Raw genomic sequence first — 17,133 nt, 5'->3', positions numbered from 1 at the left:
TAACCAAATAAAAGAACACGAAAAAGGTCACTTGAGATTTTACACTAACGGTCAATGCAAGGGCGTACAAGCGATGTGGCTTGCGACCTCAGGTCGTGAATCACATGTGATTCGATCTTATTTGGTTATTGTTCTTGTATGAACCCGACTCTATGATGATATCAAAGGTAGCATTTAAGATGTGTTCCCATGATGGAAGAAAATTTTGTTGTTCCATGTTTGGCCTTGTATTAGAATGGGACACGACTAGAGATATCTTTTTTATCGGACCAAAATAGGTGAAACAAAAATCATGGAAAAGGGACAAGATATATAATTTACTAAATGCATAAGTTCAGAAAAACATAATGACCTTTCTTAGTTTGAATAAGTTCTTAAACTTTCTTTTGAATAAATAAACCATTGAGGGGGAGCAATGACATTGGATCTTCCAGAACTTTTCCCTTTATTAAACTATCATGTTAGATTAAAACCCTGAAATATTTCACAGTTCTTTCACCCGTCTACCTCACTCTCGTCATGTCCAATCCCCACATCCTCATAGAACAAATGGTCAAAAAAACCATGTATATCTTCATAAACACATTTATGGTACTTACAATGGGTATAACATGAAGATAGAGAAAAAGCTCTAACCAATTGATGAGGTACAGAAGAGGAAGTTGATCTACTTATCTGCACCTCCAAACATATTCATCATATCTTTGTTTGAACCCATTTGCTTCATCAAATTTTGTAAACCACCCATGCCACCAATTTGCTTCAGCATCTGTGGAGGAAGAACTTTACTCATGTGCTGTGCATTCATGTTTCTAGACAAAGCACTCATTTCTCCCTTTTTGGGTATTTTAAGCCCTTTCATCTTGCTCCAAATTTTCGCCAGCCGTTTATACTCTTCGAGCATTTCCACCACTTCCCTCACTTGACGGCCGGATCCTCTTGCTATCCGCATGACTCTGGAGTCGTTCATTATCTTTGGGTTTGTGCTATCCAACTCTGCAAAAATGTAAACCCGATTAGGGTTATTGTGATTTGATCAAGGCTCCATAGTGAGTGGGCTTAACCTACCTTCATTAGTCATTGAGTCCATCATCGTCATGTACCTTTTGATCTTTGCTTGACTTTCCTTTTCTTGGCCCTTTGGCATTAGCTCAGAACTAAATCCTGGAAGCATTGAAAAGACCTACCAATTGCAAAGGAGAGTAAGGGGATGTTGGTTGGTTTTCCATTAAGTGCTGTATGGATAGAGTTGGCTGTGTGGATTAATCTGTCTATACAGATTGAGAAGTTTTTGTTTGTTTTCTCATAGATGGAAGGAGATTGTTTTTTTATTGGGAGGGGCAGGTTTGAAAAAAACTTGGCTTTCTGCATAAAGCTCACCCTAGAAGCTTACTGAACAAGCCACTTTCTATATCATTAAGCCACTACCAAACAATCATGTATAACTGGCCAAATAAGTTGCGAGTCCCATTAAGCTCATTAAGGAGTTGTTTGGTTGGTTTTCCATTAAGTCCTGTATGGATAAAGTTGTATGTGTGGATTAATCTATCTGAATAGATTGGAAAGTTTTTTGTTTGGAAGGTTTTCTCATAGATGGAAGGGGCGTATTTTTTATTGGGAGTGACAGGTTTGATAAAAACTTGGCTTTCTGCATAAAATTCCCCCCTAGAAGCTTATTGAATAAGCCTCTTTCTATATCATTAAGCTGCTAACAAACATACCCTAACCTTGTAAGGTCACTGATAGCAGCATTATTTATCAAGTTTTTAGGTATTTAAAGGGACAAAAAGATAAAATCAGATTAGAGAAGAAAGAAAAGAAGCAGAGTGATATCCCCATTATCTCAAAAGTTTGTTTACTGTCCAACTATTAACATTTAAGTAAAAATAAACATAAAAAGCAGCTAAAACATGGAGGTGAACCTGGCTGATAGGACCCATTTTGAGTATATTATGAAATTGCTCATACATAATCCTCAAGGTGAAATTTCCCTCCGAGAGCTTTTGCAGAAGCTCGGGCTGTTGATCCATAGGAACGACTTCATGAATCTTGTCCATGAATCCAGACCAGTCACCCATGCCTAAATTCGAAATTGCAAATTGGTAGCATCATTTCAAATAGATTGGAAGTGAAAGGAAGTAAACATTATAAGTTTTGAGATAAAAAAAGATGGAGTGATGCAAACCTAAAAGACGGCTCACAAACGGTTTAACATCAAAAACTTCAAATTCATCCATATGTTCTCCGGTACCGATAAAAATGACTGGACTTTTTGTTGCTGCAACTCTGAATACAGGAAAACGAAAGATACAGAATGGATATCAAACTTCTGTCATATTGGATACATGATATTGCCATTTATAAGGGATATAAGGAGGCCACTGAAGTTTAAAACAGATGTCAAATGAGTCACTCAACTATAAAACTGTCAAAAGACGCCACCCAACTTCCAACTCGGTGAATCCTGGATAAAATGACCATTTTACCCTACAATTTAATTTTAAATCTTAAAATTCTTCAATGAAAAGTCATGCCTTCAGGAGTATTTTTGTAAAATTTATATAAAATTAGTTAAGCATTTATGATAGCAAAACCAGCAGCCATCCCCCTTCTCTATGTTTTTTTCTTTTTTGAAGTTCTTTTTTATATTTTTGACCATCAAAGCTTACATTTTTATGATGAAACCACAAAACCAAATTTTAAGTGAGGCTTGTCTTCACCTAATGTACCAAGATATGTATACATACATACATACATACATGAGAAATGGGAACATGATTAATACAAAAGATTTTAGTTTCTGAAATCTCTGAAAAGTCATGTATTTTCAGAAACCACTTTACGCTTGTATACAGGGCTCTGGATATTCAACAGGAGTGTCCATATTTTTTGGGCCTTTATCCCCCACTGGTCTTGGAAGTATCAGATACTCCTTGTGCATGTTATTTTCCTATTTTTTATTCTGAAAAAACTTGATTTACATTTGTCAAATTAATTCTACTTCTCAAATAACTCCAGTCACAGAAATCACTTTAGGGAAGAAAGTGTTGTAATAAATGCTAGGTTGAAACCATTAATGAATCAAGACATTGTGACTTGTTTTCCTAGGTTCAAACAAAGCTCACTTCACAGTGAAAAAACTGATTGCATAAACAAGACGAGGCATGCTATGAATATAATTATCTAAAGCACCCATCACTTATGTTTAAAGGTGGCAAACAAATATACTAAGCAAAAAGTTGTGCAAGCATTTCTGTTAACATTTTTTTGCTTTCCTTTTTCTTTCTATAAAAAAAGGCTGTTGCTGGGACATTTCTGAAGGTGCAAGAAAGAGCCCCTTTCAGGTCAAACCTCTAAAAAGTCTTTTTCTGAGGTAAACGAATCAAGAACGTGTATGGTATACATGCATCATGTCAGTGTCTATCTTTCTCAAAAGGATTTAGTTTATATTAAAGTATGAAAAGCTTAATAATAACTAAGGACACTTACGCACTAAGAGCTCCACCTCCCTTTGCATGACCATCCATTTTAGTAACAATTACAGCTCCAACAGCAACACTTTGCTTAAATGCTTGAGCTTGATCAAATGCAGCTTGACCAATACTGCTATCCATGACAAAGATAACAAGATCCGGTTTCTATAAGATTAGAAATGCGATCTGTTAGCATTTCCAATCAAGGTTTGAGTTCCAGTGAGAAGGAGAGTTAAGGTGAAAAGCGTAAGAAAGGATCTCCACCCTTAGACACATCAGAATGAGATGCACCAGATCAATTCCAGTATCAATGGGTGGGTTTGAGATTAAAGATGATCAAGGGTCCAGATCCCTTCTTACGCTTCTCACTTTAACTCTTTTGCTCACACGATCCTTCGTCTTCCAATCAAAACTGAAATTAAAAGCAATAATTGAAGTATAATAGTGTATAACTCGAAGGTACCGTTGCTTCAGAAACTTGACGCATCTCTTCAAAGAGAGCCGCTTCCTGCTTGTGTCGACCACTAGTATCGACGATAATGAGATCACAATTTTCCTCCTTGAATCTCTCCACACCTTCCACAGCAATTTTCACAGGGTCTGACTCCATATAGCTGTAGACAGGACATGGGAGTTTGAGATAATACTAATAAGTTCTCGGATGTTAACTAACAAATCAATAGTAGGAAGAATCATTGGTCACTGGGGATAACGGATATTATTTTCTTTTACCTATAAGTTAACATTCATAGGAGGCCGAAAAAATAAAGGACTTCATGAAGCTGCCCATATAGTAATTTTCTTATTACATAACTAATTCATGATCACATTTATTATTAAACAATTGACAAAATATCCTCAGTCCTTAGGTCAACCATGAAACACATAGCTACCTTAACACGCTCAACAATGAACCCTGTTCATGACTAGCCCCTCTTTTGATTAGTGGCAATTAACTTTTCACATAAGACTAAGGTTTATCTGACCATGGTATATTTAAATCACTATTGGCACAGTCCGTTTGAAGGTATTAGTTCTATTATTCCTCCTAATGCCCATATGAGCAGTTTTTCTCAGCTATTTGAAATGTGACTTGCCATCATTCCTTGATATCAGAACTCTTCCAGAAATGAACTAATTGGATATATGTTCAATCTATTAAGAAGCAAACTTACCTTCCATAAAAAGGAATTTTAGCTTTTGTTGCATTCTGCTTCAACTGATCAAAAGCACCAGCTCTGAATGTATCTGCACATACCAAAGCTGGTTTCCAGCCCTTCTTCTGGTGATAATAGGCATATTTTGTACACGTTGTAGTTTTTCCAGAACCTAAATTCATTTCCATTTTTTAAGTACACATCAATATAGAATGTAATTATGGCAGAAAGCAAACTGACAACAGAGTTTAGTGGCAAAAGTGACGGTAAACAAATGTATGCGTGAAAGTTCACATCTTGAGATCCACCCAAATAGGTGCTAGTATGTGATGCTTTTATAGGAATAGTACTATATTGATGAACACAATACCTTGTAGACCCACAAACATGACGATGCTTGTTTTGCCTTTCTTGGGGGCAAAAGAAGGCTTCCCAGGATCCAACATCTTGCAGAGCTCATTAAATATGGCCTAAAAGGAAAAATAATAATACTCAGACAGAAGGTCTGATCTTTTCAAAAACTTTAAACGGCAATAGGTTTAATAGAGGACTTAATGCATTCCTGGCAAAAAGAAGGAATTACATACTTGTTCCTAAAACAGGCCCATATCCGTGGACGATCATAGCAACAACAGTTTGCAGTTATACCTTCAAAGGACATAAGAGACTATTTGTATCATTATGACTTGCCTTCTATCTTTATTTACTTGACATGTTCATTGCATGGTGGCGGACGTGTTACAGTGACTTTGAAGGGGTTGAAAAGAAGAGACTTGCTCTACAATTCCTTCTGATTGTCTCAACATGCAATTAACGCTTATTATACTATAATATTCAGCCACTATTCTGAAGAATCAAATGGATGATGAATAATCATCAATCAAATGGAAAGCCAGATATATGTCTATGAGAGGTTAATACAGTGAGCAAAGTGCTTATCAGGGAATAGCAATAATTTGGTGAAACTGCAATTGGAATGCAAAAGCACCTATAATAATGCTGATTTCTAGGCGTGCTAAAGTTTACAATTAGTTACACAAATTCATTATCAGTTCAACCTACCAAACTTTTCCAGCACAAGTCAAAGCATCCTGTGCATCTAATAGCAATAAGCAGAAAGTCTTGCCACAAAAAAGAGAGAACAGCAAATAATGTTTCCATCAATCCCTACAGCAATTCCTTACACATAAAAATTTGTTGGCTCTACCCCAGTGGTTGATAGAATACAATCAAAATTTCAGTTTCATGCTTTGGACCGGCATTCTCAAATTTCAATTTCATGTTTACAAATTCATGCTTTGAATCGGGATCCTCAAATTTCAATTTCAAGCTATTGGATGAGAATGTGATCAATAATTTCTTTATGGCGGTTCAAAGGTCAAAACTTTTTTGTTCTCAATTCTGCAATAGGTACAGCAAAAACAGAACTGCAGCAAATCGTCCTCAATTTCTAAGCAGCAGCATACAGACAACCAAAGACCAAGAACAATGCAAACTAACTAAACCTACATACGTAAACAAGACCTGTATCAAGATAAGTAGTACTAGAAGATAGAAAGAAAGTTACCTGTTGAATGATTTTTCGCTTGTTATGGCCTGCCGCAAGATCATCGAGATTGACGATCTTCTTAATATTGGTCTGCATATCACGAACAAGCTTGAACTGAACATCGGACTGGAGAAGAGCGCGAGTAATCTCATTCAAGCAATCGTTGAGAACCTTCTCGTCGATGATTGTGGCATTGCTCATCTGCTGGAGAGCACGTGAAATGCTCCCCCCTAACTCTGCCAACACCATCTTTGGTTGAGAATTTTGTTATGGATTGATGGGGTTTCGAATTCTAGGGTTTGGAGGCAGAGAAGGATAAAAGAAGGTGGGTTAACTGCGGCGGATAGGAATGGGAATGCAGACGGATTATTTGCCACCGGAAGTCTCCGAAACTCCCGTTGCTCGTCTTTCACCTTTTTATACCCAATTCCAATTTTCCATATAATTTCCATTATAAAACTCTATAAAAACCGTTTACTAAATGCTAATCCGGGTAAGTGTTTATCAGTAAAATTCAATATTATCATTTATTTATCGGGTAAGATTTTAATCTACCAAAATGGTATCAAATGTAACAATGAACCCGGTAAGCGCTAACCGTGATAAGAGTTATCGTTTTCACTTACCGGGTAAGACCCTTGGTACTTGTCTTTGTTTTTACGGGTAAGATTCTTGGTACTTACCATTTTAATCTGATAAGGTAATATTACTCAATAAACACTTACCCGAATAAACGTTTGGTAAACGGCTCATAAGTTCGTCTTAACAGTATAAAAATAAAGGGATGATAAAATCAATTAGAGGAGTTCGAATTCTGCTATCTACATATGTGTTTGTGGTCGAGATCTACCTCAGGATTATAGGCGAAGCCTACAGTCACAATTTGCGATTAAAAAACTATCTGATGTTTGCGTATCAACTGTAACAATAATAATAGTTATAATAATAATAATAATAATAATAATAATAATAATAATAATAATAATAATAATAATAATAATAATAATAATAAAATAAGGTATTCGTCATCTTTTGAAACGTCTGATGACAATATGTAGTTACGGTCTTTGTTCTAAATTGGGAAGTGATTCATGACACCGACGATTCGTAAATTATAGGGTTATCAAAGTTTCTATTACTAAAAGGACGTCAATTTATTTATGAAAAAGCTATCACGTTACATGAGACCGCCCCTAAATCAAATCTTTCTATAAGCAGGGCCGTCCCTGGGGAGGGCGACACGAGCGCACGCCCAGGGCCCAAAAATATCAGGGGCCCAAAAATTTTCTTTTAAATACAATAGTAGTCTAAAATCATATAATAAATTTAAAAAAACCCAAAAAATTGTAGTATACAATAAAGGGGCAAAAAGAATTAGTAGATAATAAGTGCCCAAAAATATATCAATTAATTACATTGGAGAAGAAAATTAAAAAAAAATTAATTGTCATTCATTATATATTATTGTTTATTATTGACTCTCTAATTTTTTTTTTTTATCTCCAAAAAGGTCTAATGATATTGGCTATTACCATATCTATATGTTTGACTGTTTTCGTGCTTCAACTATTCAACGTTAAGATCATGTGCTTGTTATTGCTATATATTTTTATCAATTTATGTTTCTATTGACTATTGCTATTTGATTATGTTGTTCTAATTGTTTTTGTTGACTATTATTATCTATTTTTGCTTCTACATAAAATATTTTATTATTGTTTGACAATCAATATATTGTTCTTATAATTTATGATATGTTTCATGGTTTTATGATTAATAAATAAATTTTTTCTACTAACGTCTTTTATAATGTCATGTTTCATAAACTTTTAATCTTAAAATCATATTTTGGTTGAACAAAAAAAGAAGGAAAATAAAATTTAAATATTTTCATCAACTGTTTGACTTATGTATCTTTCATTGGGATTCCACCACACAACAAGCTTCTATTTAAATGCTCAAACAATCTTTTGTTGAGCTTACATATTATATGTTTAATTCATTATTTATTCTTATTGAATCTCAATCGATCATCTTTTCTTTCATATTCTTATTGATCCTCATTTGTCTACTTGTCTAGAAAACCTTGATAATCTTCTTTATTATTGATCTCTCGTTGACCCTCACKATTAMCTCATKCACACGAATTCTCTTTTTGTATCAAAATAGCACATATTTCTTGTTATAAACTAAAAAAATTCTTACTTTTTATAAAAAAATTATCAACATAGTTTCTATACTCTTGGTTTCAAATTACCTAACAAGAAGTATGTAAATTTAAGTACTCTTATATATATATATATATATATATATAATAGTATATATATATATATATATATATGATAAAGATAAATAAGATTTCTTTCCTCGGTAAATTATTAACATTTCTTGTACTCAATTTTATACTAATGGAAAACATTTATTGAATTTTTTTCCGTACTTACCGAGGGTCACTACAAAAAAAGTGAGCATTGACGATTCACTTTTTAGCATTATCCCACGTGGACTGCAACACTAATTCATCCACGAAGTATGGTTCTTTTTTTACTAAATGGCTATTTGACCAACGATACATGTGTTACTGTTAGAGTCCAACCTCATGGGAGTGAGTCAAAGGTTCAAACCTTACCAAAAGTGACTAATGTACGTGAGTATTTGTCGTAAATAAATAATATATACTTAAAGCATGAACCTTTTTGCACGAGAAGTTGAATATCAAAAGCGGGGTGGTAGGTGAAGAAATCCAATCTGAAAACACCATTTTATTTCGCTATCCCGAAATTACATACATTGTAATCCAACAAATCACCCAACATATCCCTTTTGAAAAAAATTACGGGTCATTTACCTAACACTTACCCAGTAAATGCTTACCAGTAATATTCAACACTATTATTTACTTACCAAGTAAGATTTTAGTTCACCAAAAAGTAACCGTATGCAACAATTTACCTGGTAAACGCTAACCGTGGTAAGAGTCACCGTCCACACTTACTGGAAAGACTCTTGGTCATTGTGTTCGCTCTTACTAAGCATTGATTCTTGGTCCTCGTCATATTCATCCGATAAAATAATGTGACTTAATAAGCGCTTAAGTAAGCATACATCCTTTTTGAGGTTAGAAGTTAGATTGTAGGTGATCAGTGATCTACCATACATCCTTTTCAGAATTTTGAGAAATTCAAATGCCGAGGGAAAACAAACCCCCCACCACCTGAACACTTTTGTTCGGACCTCAAAACTCTTCGTGCAACTAATGAAACGATCATCAACAGTTTCAGGTTCCTATCCACATAGAGGTCTTGTCCTCTAAGCAGTGCTCGGACCGGGATTCAGCATCAACTTAAACACCACATGTTTTAATTTTAAAGTAATCATTTTACTTCAGAACACTACAAAAAAATACAAAAGCAGGCAAAATAAAAACTCATCGAAACAATTATTGTATACCAACAACACATGGAGGTCTTGTCCTCTAACTTCACTTTACATGGCAAATGTAGCCTTACGCCCTTACAACAAACTATATATATATATATATATATATATATATATTCTAAATAAACATATACATACTTGTTTCTCTTATTAGAAGACATCTGGGTGAAACCGTCCTGGCATACAGTTGTTGCTTTCCTGAGCTTGTCTCAAATGCATCCTCAGCACATAGTTATTCACCTACATACATACCACGACCATTATCAATTAGTTTTGGTTCGTATTAAAACAAAATCAACAGCCAAAGATGCAAGTCTAACCTCGAGAGTCCTCAACTGCTCCTGATACGTTGACAACATCTGCTTCAACTGTTGCACCTCTTGGCTGCTCTCCTCGTAAGCTTTCTGTCGTTCATGCTGAATGGCTACAGCACGTTTCAGTATGCTATTCTCCCGCACTAGAACTTCGATTTGTTCCTTCACGGCCGTATTTTCCTGATGTTCATAGTGGGTACGACACAATTTAGAAACAAGTTACTTGGTTCAAAACATCAAGATTGTACAACATACGATAGGTTCCAAAACAACAGGATCATTTCCAAGGCCACTTCTGAATTAAATGTGTAAATGCCATTGCTGTAAATTTCAACACAAGGAAACCCCAAAACAAGTTCTCCTCATGTCAATCATATACATGCATGCATACATATAACGAAAAAGCAGAGACCAACCTTATGAAGGCTTAGTGATAACTCGGTACTCATAGGAGCCTAATCAATGAGAACTCAATAATTTGTGATAACCATGAGATCCAATGTGAGATAATTATGTTATTCATTAAATAAATAAAAAGGGGTAATTCAGTAATAAAAAAGACAACCCACAAATGTGTTTAATTAGTTTATTTTCTCCATAAATAGGAAACCCGTAACTCCCATAAATAGGAAATCCGTAACTCTCAACAGTGTGTTATCTTTGAATCTTTGATGGCAGTAACACAGTGTATTTACGTTGTTTCCTTTGTATTGCATTCTGTGTTTTCGTTGTTTATAATTTATCACATTGTGTATGTTAGGGTTTCAAAGCGTGTATACAGCAGAGTAGGTATCACAAATTCACAATGGAAAGTTCACTCTGGAGGGGAAAGGAGAGATAAGATTTCTAAAATGCCGGTATTTAAATTTTAAGTCAAAATTACCAAAATTATTAATTTCTTAATTTAAACTTTGATTTGTGGTCGAGATTGGATCGCACAAAATACTGAGTTCTCCCTTGAATGGCCCCCTATACATACATGCATATACATATATAACAAAAACAGAGACCAACCTTATGAAGGCTTTGTGCAGCCTCACCACCACTACATTCATTTATAGATTTCTCCAAGCTCTCCAGCATCCTCATGGCACGAGATCTAGCATCATCAACACTGGTAGCATTCATCATTTCTGTGACAAACAGTTCAACCCATTCTGCACCACTTCTTGGAGTGTTGCCATTGGCTGATGACTTCTCCACAGTAACATATTCTTCGCTAGAAGCTGTCAAACATACAAATTTGCATTCATGAAAGAATCATGTGTATTAGATATATTTATGGCAAGTTTAGGAAACAAGTACCCAATATTCAACTTCAAGATTACTATTACAAAACTTTGGCAAGTAGCAAAAAACAAACATTTTAGCCTTTTAGGTAATCCACTGAGAAGAGACCACATGGTACTGTTTGTTTACCTTGAACAACAATGAAGCCATTTCATCTTTCACATGATAAACAGAAATAAATTTTCAATCAAATAGACAAGTCCAATGGTTCTTCACATCTGGTGGATTTGGATATCCCACAATTCATAGAATTTGCATTCTAAAAACACTTGAACATTAAATTCGTTCATAACTAGAAGTACAGAAATAACATGATGCGAAATATATATATATATATATATATATATATATATATATATATAAAAGAACTCAAATCATGGATTTATGTAATAGACAAAAAATGTGATGTTCTAGGAGATGCAAATTGAACACCACACTCACCAGTCCCCAATTAAAATACAAGGGCACAGCAGAGAACCAGATGACAATGGGGGCAAAAACAGTTAGGGTGGTGAATTGAAGAATGCAGAAGGTAAGATGACATGAAGCAGCTTGTGGTGCTAAGAAGCAAGAGAATAATATGAAAGAGGCTACCAGGCAAACATAAAAGTGCATAGTGCAAGAAGCAACTAGAGCGAAAACGAGGCTCTTTAGTGGCAAGTATGCACACAAAAAAACTACACAAACAAAGACTAATAGAGCATGCGATGGATGGAAATCATGAGACAGATGACGGCAGCTGATGCAAACCATGGGAAGGACCACTAGTTGATTTTTTAGTAACACCAAATTATGTCACAGAATGAAATTTTAGTAATATCTTCGGGAGTCACTTTCCTCCCCTAACAGTTAAAAATCATTATAAGGTTAAGGTAGTCACATTAATGAAGAAACAAGGTTTAAACCCCGAAATTCCAATGCCAAAAGATAGACATTTCCATTCCTTTAAAAAGATAGTAGTAAATTAGTCATTCCGCCAAATTTTCACTAGTAAACTAATTTAGGTCTCGTTTAGCCAATGCGCTTTCCTAGTAAACAAGTTTAGTAACTAAAACCTCAGTTTTCATCTTTGTTTTTCAAATGAGAGAGTACAGCGAAATGCCTTTTGATTTTATCACATAAAAGAAAATAGAAGATCATTTGCATTACAAGAAATCTAAATAGAAAACAGAAAGCGCAAGTGTTGGCATTATTGTGTTATCTTCTCTCTACCTTTTTTTCTGATTATTTAAGTGCATGCACTATCTTTATGGCATTCCAGTTGCATGAGCAAGTAAGCCAACACCAAAATACAAAATTAAGGGATCAATCACGAATCACCAGACATGAATGTGGGAAAGATTCTACGAAATTAAAAGAAAAAACCCACAAAAAGAGATGCATTCCTCGCAACCAAAAATTTAAAGTTGTACTTAAGAATGTCAACATATTTACCCTTGTAAAAGCAAAAACCCACTAAATACTTGCAACAGAATATTTTCTAGTTAATTATCTAATATGTAAGTACGTAACTTATAACGCATAGATTGGACCTGCTCCTAATTCAGAATCAAAGAAATTGTCAATGTCCATACCTGCATTTGACAATGCCATATGACCTGAATTCCCATCCATATATCCAAAATAAAGTTCATTGAGACTCTTGATGGCAGAATCTAAATCATTGCCACTTTCTTCTAGCGCTTTCTCCAGGAGCTGGAAGCAAAAAAAAAAAAAGATTTATTTTCAGTTCATGAACACTTAAATGTCGAACAACATAGTATATTTTGATCAACATTTGATGCAAACAATCAGAGCCTATAAAAGCAATACTTCACATGATAGAAAGCACTTCGTCTAACAAGCACAAATGGTAACCATATAATTTCCATAAAAATTGATTTATACTATCTGATTCAAGCAACAAAAGAAGTTGATTTGATTAAATACCAGACACCAAAACACAATCACAGACAATATTCACATCATAAATTCATTAAAATTTTACATCAACCAAACAGCAAATTAAATAATCTCCTTTATTATGATCTAGAGCATTTTGGATCACAAAACTTCCCATCTAATTAGCACTTCTATATGCATCATAACTTTGCTTCATCCTGGTGTTTTTAAATTGATAATACTAAGTTGAATACGCATTATGGCAAACAAAATCGAACCAGACGCAATACACATTCACAGGCAATATTGACACCACAAATGTATTAGAAAGTTACACCAACCAAACAGGGAACTATTTAACTTCTTTGATGATTTCAAGCATTTTGGAGAACGAAAACTCCCCATTGAATTTAGCACTTCTATATGCATCATAACTTTGAATCATCTTAGTTTTTAAATTGATAACATTAAGTCACGCTAACGGCGAACAAAGAGTGAACCAAACGCAATACCCACAAATTCACGCAACAATCGACATCAACAGACGAATTTTGAACAGTTTGTATATACTAAAATGTAAATTAAATTAATAATCCGCCTTGACAAACCACGAAATACGAATACTACATAAGGATTATGATGTACAATTTTTTTAAGTCTGACAAACAACGATTTAACAATAATTGGACACTTTTTAACACCTATAGATACACAAATGAGTAAAGAAACCAACCTGCTTGTCCGTGTTAGGGAAAACAACCCGAAGCTGATCGATAAGGGCAGAGGCCGTCGGTGAGTTGGTGAAAGGCGAACGCCGAACCGGTGAATTCGACGAAGAACAACGAAGCTTCTTAGAAACGGGAGGAGACACAGAACCCGTTGACGTTGGTAATTCTTCGAAGAAAGATCTCTTCCCACAGACTATCGCAGACATTGTGTGTGATCAAATCAATCATAAATCGAATTCTGCTTCTGGTAAAATCAAGCAACGAAACAATCAATCCGATCGGATAAACAGGGTGATAGAATACCAGAATCTGGAAATGAATTAGGGAGGGTTAGGGTTTTACATTCGGTGGCGTGAGGGAGAGAGAAGGGATATTTATAGTGAAATTGGAGGAAAGCGGTGGATTATGGGGAAAGTAAAGCATATGACATGAGGGCGCGTGTTTCCTTCAATTCGGGAAAGTTTAAAATGCTGACATCCTTTTTAAATAGAAAAATAGATATTTTAAAGGTAAAATTGCATGAAAAAATAACATATTTTTAAAATATTTTTATTTTCATATTTAACATGTAAATTTTTAAATATTTAAGTATTTGACTCAACAGTTGAAGTATTAATCAGTTACCATGCTAATTTAGCGAGTTATGTGGTATCAAGCTCAGTATTATTTGATATTCAACTCAATTTTATCTTATCACTCGTCACATCAGCATGGTAACCGGTTAATGTTTCAACTGGTTACTCGGATACTTAAATGTTTAAGACTTTACATCTTTGATACCAAAATGAAATTTTAAAAGTACGTTATCGAAAGTAGGAATCAAGTTAAAGTACATTACTTTTTCATGCAATTTGTCCTATTTTAAACTGATATTTTACTTTCAACTGTTTCTTTAAAATTATCTTCAAAATAAATAAATAAAAGTAGGAGAGATCATGGTTTTTTCTTCAAATATAGAGATAACCGATAAAATGATTTTCAAATGACACCATCAATAGTAAACTTTGAAAATAAATATTTAGAGAGAGAAATAATAATTTAATAGATAAATGAAATATTTTAATATTATAATCAATGTTGAATTCTCCAAAATGAAAAATCTCTTGGAGACGAATATAATTTTTTTGGAAATTTTGACTTTTGGTTCTCTATTTTTTGGAGAAATAAAGCGTTCCCCTTTCTTTAAAAAATCAATTAATAAGCCAAATACAAAGTAGAGTTTGATTTGGTAACCTTAAATAGGGACAGTCAGTCGATTTTATGGGGTGTTTGAGATTGTTTATTTGAAGCAACTTGTGTTTTTTTACAAAAGTCTTTATCAACTTATTATAAGTCATAATGTTTTATCTTTTCTTAAAAAACTTTTTATTACCGGTTTGACACCGATATAAACTGTTTATCCAAACATTCAAAAGTGTTGATTACCAGTACCATAACGGAATAGGTCAATAAGTTATTTTTATAAGCAATCTCAAACACCCCCTTAAAAGATGAAATATTGTTCATCTTGAATGTCTGTCATAATATTCATTTACTCATAAAACAGGTTGTTCCTACATTCCTGGAATATTTAGACGGTGTTTGGTTAGAGTTATTAAGCAATAATTAACGAGAATGAATTATAAATTGTTTAATTTTATATAATATAATGGGTCCATTCCTCTGAAGCACAAATTTTTATTCCAAGCTAAACTGGGAGGTATAAAAATGCATTCTCATTTTCATTCTTAAATGAACCCCCCTTTACTTGATAATTTTGTTTTTAATTCAATTATTTGTAATATTTTTAGCCAATCGTATCAGATATTTTTGTTTTCCCTATTTATGTAAACTAATTTAAATCAAACATATGAGACATCACACGTATTTAAATCTCACGTATTTCTAATAAACCTAACATCGAAAGAAAATTTAATTTAATACGAAAAAATCACAACATCATACAATAATTAATAACTTAAAACCAAAAGAAATTCAATTTAATCCAAAAAGAATTTAACGTCACACGTACCATAACATATCGAGTAATATCCAAAACTAAATCGAGTAATATCCAAAACAGATTGAGTAATTGTATTTTGAGTTGGCATTCAAAATATTACATAGTAACATCTAGAAAATAACAGTTTTAGATTTTAAAACTAGTTAGGAAATATGATATAAAAAAATTAGTTCGGAAATAGGAAATAACCAATCTAGTTGAAATAAATAATATACATTTAATTTATTAACTAATATATAACGGGTACGGGGCGGGGAAGGGAATGCAATACCCGTCCCAGTCCCCATCCCCATCCCCAGTTTGAGACAAACAGGGATCTCCGTCCCTATCCCCATCCAAGGTTTAGCGAGGAATCCCACTCCCCAACGGAGGCGGATGGACCGGGTTCCCAAACAGATCAGGGGCCATTCCCATGCCTAGTTCTTAAAGCATCTCCAATGGACGTTCTTATAAGAATCTCATTTTTACACTTTTTGTCATCACCTAACTTCCAACTCAACAAATTAAGAACTTACATAAAATAAATCAAAGGGGATGGGGTTCTTATAAGTGACTTGGTAAGTGCTTACCCGGGTAAGTGTTTACCATATTCATCCGGTGAGGTAATGTGACTTGGTCAGTGCTTACCCGGGTAAGTGTTTGGTAAACGACCCCTTAATTGTGAGAATTAATGTTATTATACAATAAATCAAAGGGGATGGGGTTCTTATAAGAACTATTCGTAATGGTAGTTCCTACAAACCACTTCACTTTTTGTTTATAAGAACCTTGTATTGGAGATGTTTTTATAAGAACCCCACATCCTTTTAGTTTTCTATAAGAACATATCCAATGTAGGTTCTTTTAAGAACCTCATTTTTGCATTTTTGTTGTTGTTGTCAACTCATCTCTAACTCATCAAATCAAAAATTCTCTTAAAAGTCTACAACAGCAGTTCTTATAAGAACCTCCTTCTTTGTGATTGTCATTAATTATTTCAACATCAATAATTATGATTAATATATATATATATATATATATATATATTAATAATTACTAGAAGAGTACTCGTCAATGCAGCGAGACACATCTCAGTTTTAATGTTTCATTTTATTATTTGTCTTTGTCGATGTTATAATACGATTTTATGTGTTTTTAAGAAAGCATTAATGATTTTATTTTTGAATAAACTATAAATTTGAAGATATCATAAAAATTTGAAAAAATATATATAAATGTTAATATCAAATCAACTATTTAAAAGTTTTTATTTTTATGTAATTTCTTTAATTTATTATTTTTATTATAATTTAATTTAAGTT

At 33.7% G+C, this 17,133-nt stretch overlaps 2 protein-coding genes across 2 annotated transcripts; both read right to left on the bottom strand.

Moving 5' to 3' along the window:
• Positions 1-550: 550 nt before the first annotated feature.
• LOC112508923 (signal recognition particle 54 kDa protein 2-like) lies at positions 551-6,566 on the bottom strand. Its single transcript, XM_025113780.1, has 9 exons — positions 6,198-6,566; positions 5,001-5,100; positions 4,649-4,802; positions 3,937-4,087; positions 3,490-3,638; positions 2,186-2,286; positions 1,923-2,080; positions 1,069-1,183; positions 551-996 (listed from the first exon to the last, which is right to left on the bottom strand). The coding sequence occupies exons 1-9, from the start codon at positions 6,426-6,428 to the stop codon at positions 668-670; spliced, it is 1,488 nt and encodes a 495-aa protein (XP_024969548.1). The 5' UTR covers positions 6,429-6,566; the 3' UTR covers positions 551-667.
• Positions 6,567-9,612: 3,046 nt separating this feature from the next.
• LOC112509816 lies at positions 9,613-14,158 on the bottom strand. The gene is made up of 5 exons (XM_025114990.1): positions 13,836-14,158; positions 12,796-12,916; positions 10,946-11,157; positions 9,938-10,111; positions 9,613-9,857 (listed from the first exon to the last, which is right to left on the bottom strand). Exons 1-5 carry the CDS (start codon positions 14,034-14,036, stop codon positions 9,768-9,770), a joined length of 798 nt encoding a protein of 265 aa, XP_024970758.1. The 5' UTR covers positions 14,037-14,158; the 3' UTR covers positions 9,613-9,767.
• Between the last annotated feature and the right edge of the window lie 2,975 nt (positions 14,159-17,133).

Source organism: Cynara cardunculus (assembly GCF_001531365.2).
Source record: "Cynara cardunculus var. scolymus isolate 2C chromosome LG 3, CcrdV1, whole genome shotgun sequence".
Lineage (NCBI taxonomy): Eukaryota > Viridiplantae > Streptophyta > Magnoliopsida > Asterales > Asteraceae > Cynara > Cynara cardunculus.
The sequence above is the reverse complement of the archived record's forward strand: the minus strand, read 5'-3'. Positions and strand labels throughout refer to the sequence as shown.

Bases quoted from the DNA above. Each gene is read 5' to 3' on its own strand.
- LOC112508923 (XM_025113780.1), bottom strand. From the start codon at position 6,428: ATGGTGTTGGCAGAGTTAGGGGGGAGCATTTCACGTGCTCTCCAGCAG. The intron at 5,101-6,197 runs GTAACTTTCTTT...TTTTCCTTTTAG, and splicing joins AGCGAAAAATCATTCAACAG to GCCATATTTAATGAGCTCTG. The intron at 3,639-3,936 runs GTACCTTCGAGT...CTAATCTTATAG, and splicing joins GTCAAGTTTCTGAAGCAACG to AAACCGGATCTTGTTATCTT.
- LOC112509816 (XM_025114990.1), bottom strand. From the start codon at position 14,036: ATGTCTGCGATAGTCTGTGGGAAGAGATCTTTCTTCGAAGAATTACCA. The intron at 12,917-13,835 runs GTTGGTTTCTTT...TTTTGCTTCCAG, and splicing joins TCCCTAACACGGACAAGCAG to CTCCTGGAGAAAGCGCTAGA. The intron at 11,158-12,795 runs GTATGGACATTG...TATGTTTGACAG, and splicing joins TATGGCATTGTCAAATGCAG to CTTCTAGCGAAGAATATGTT.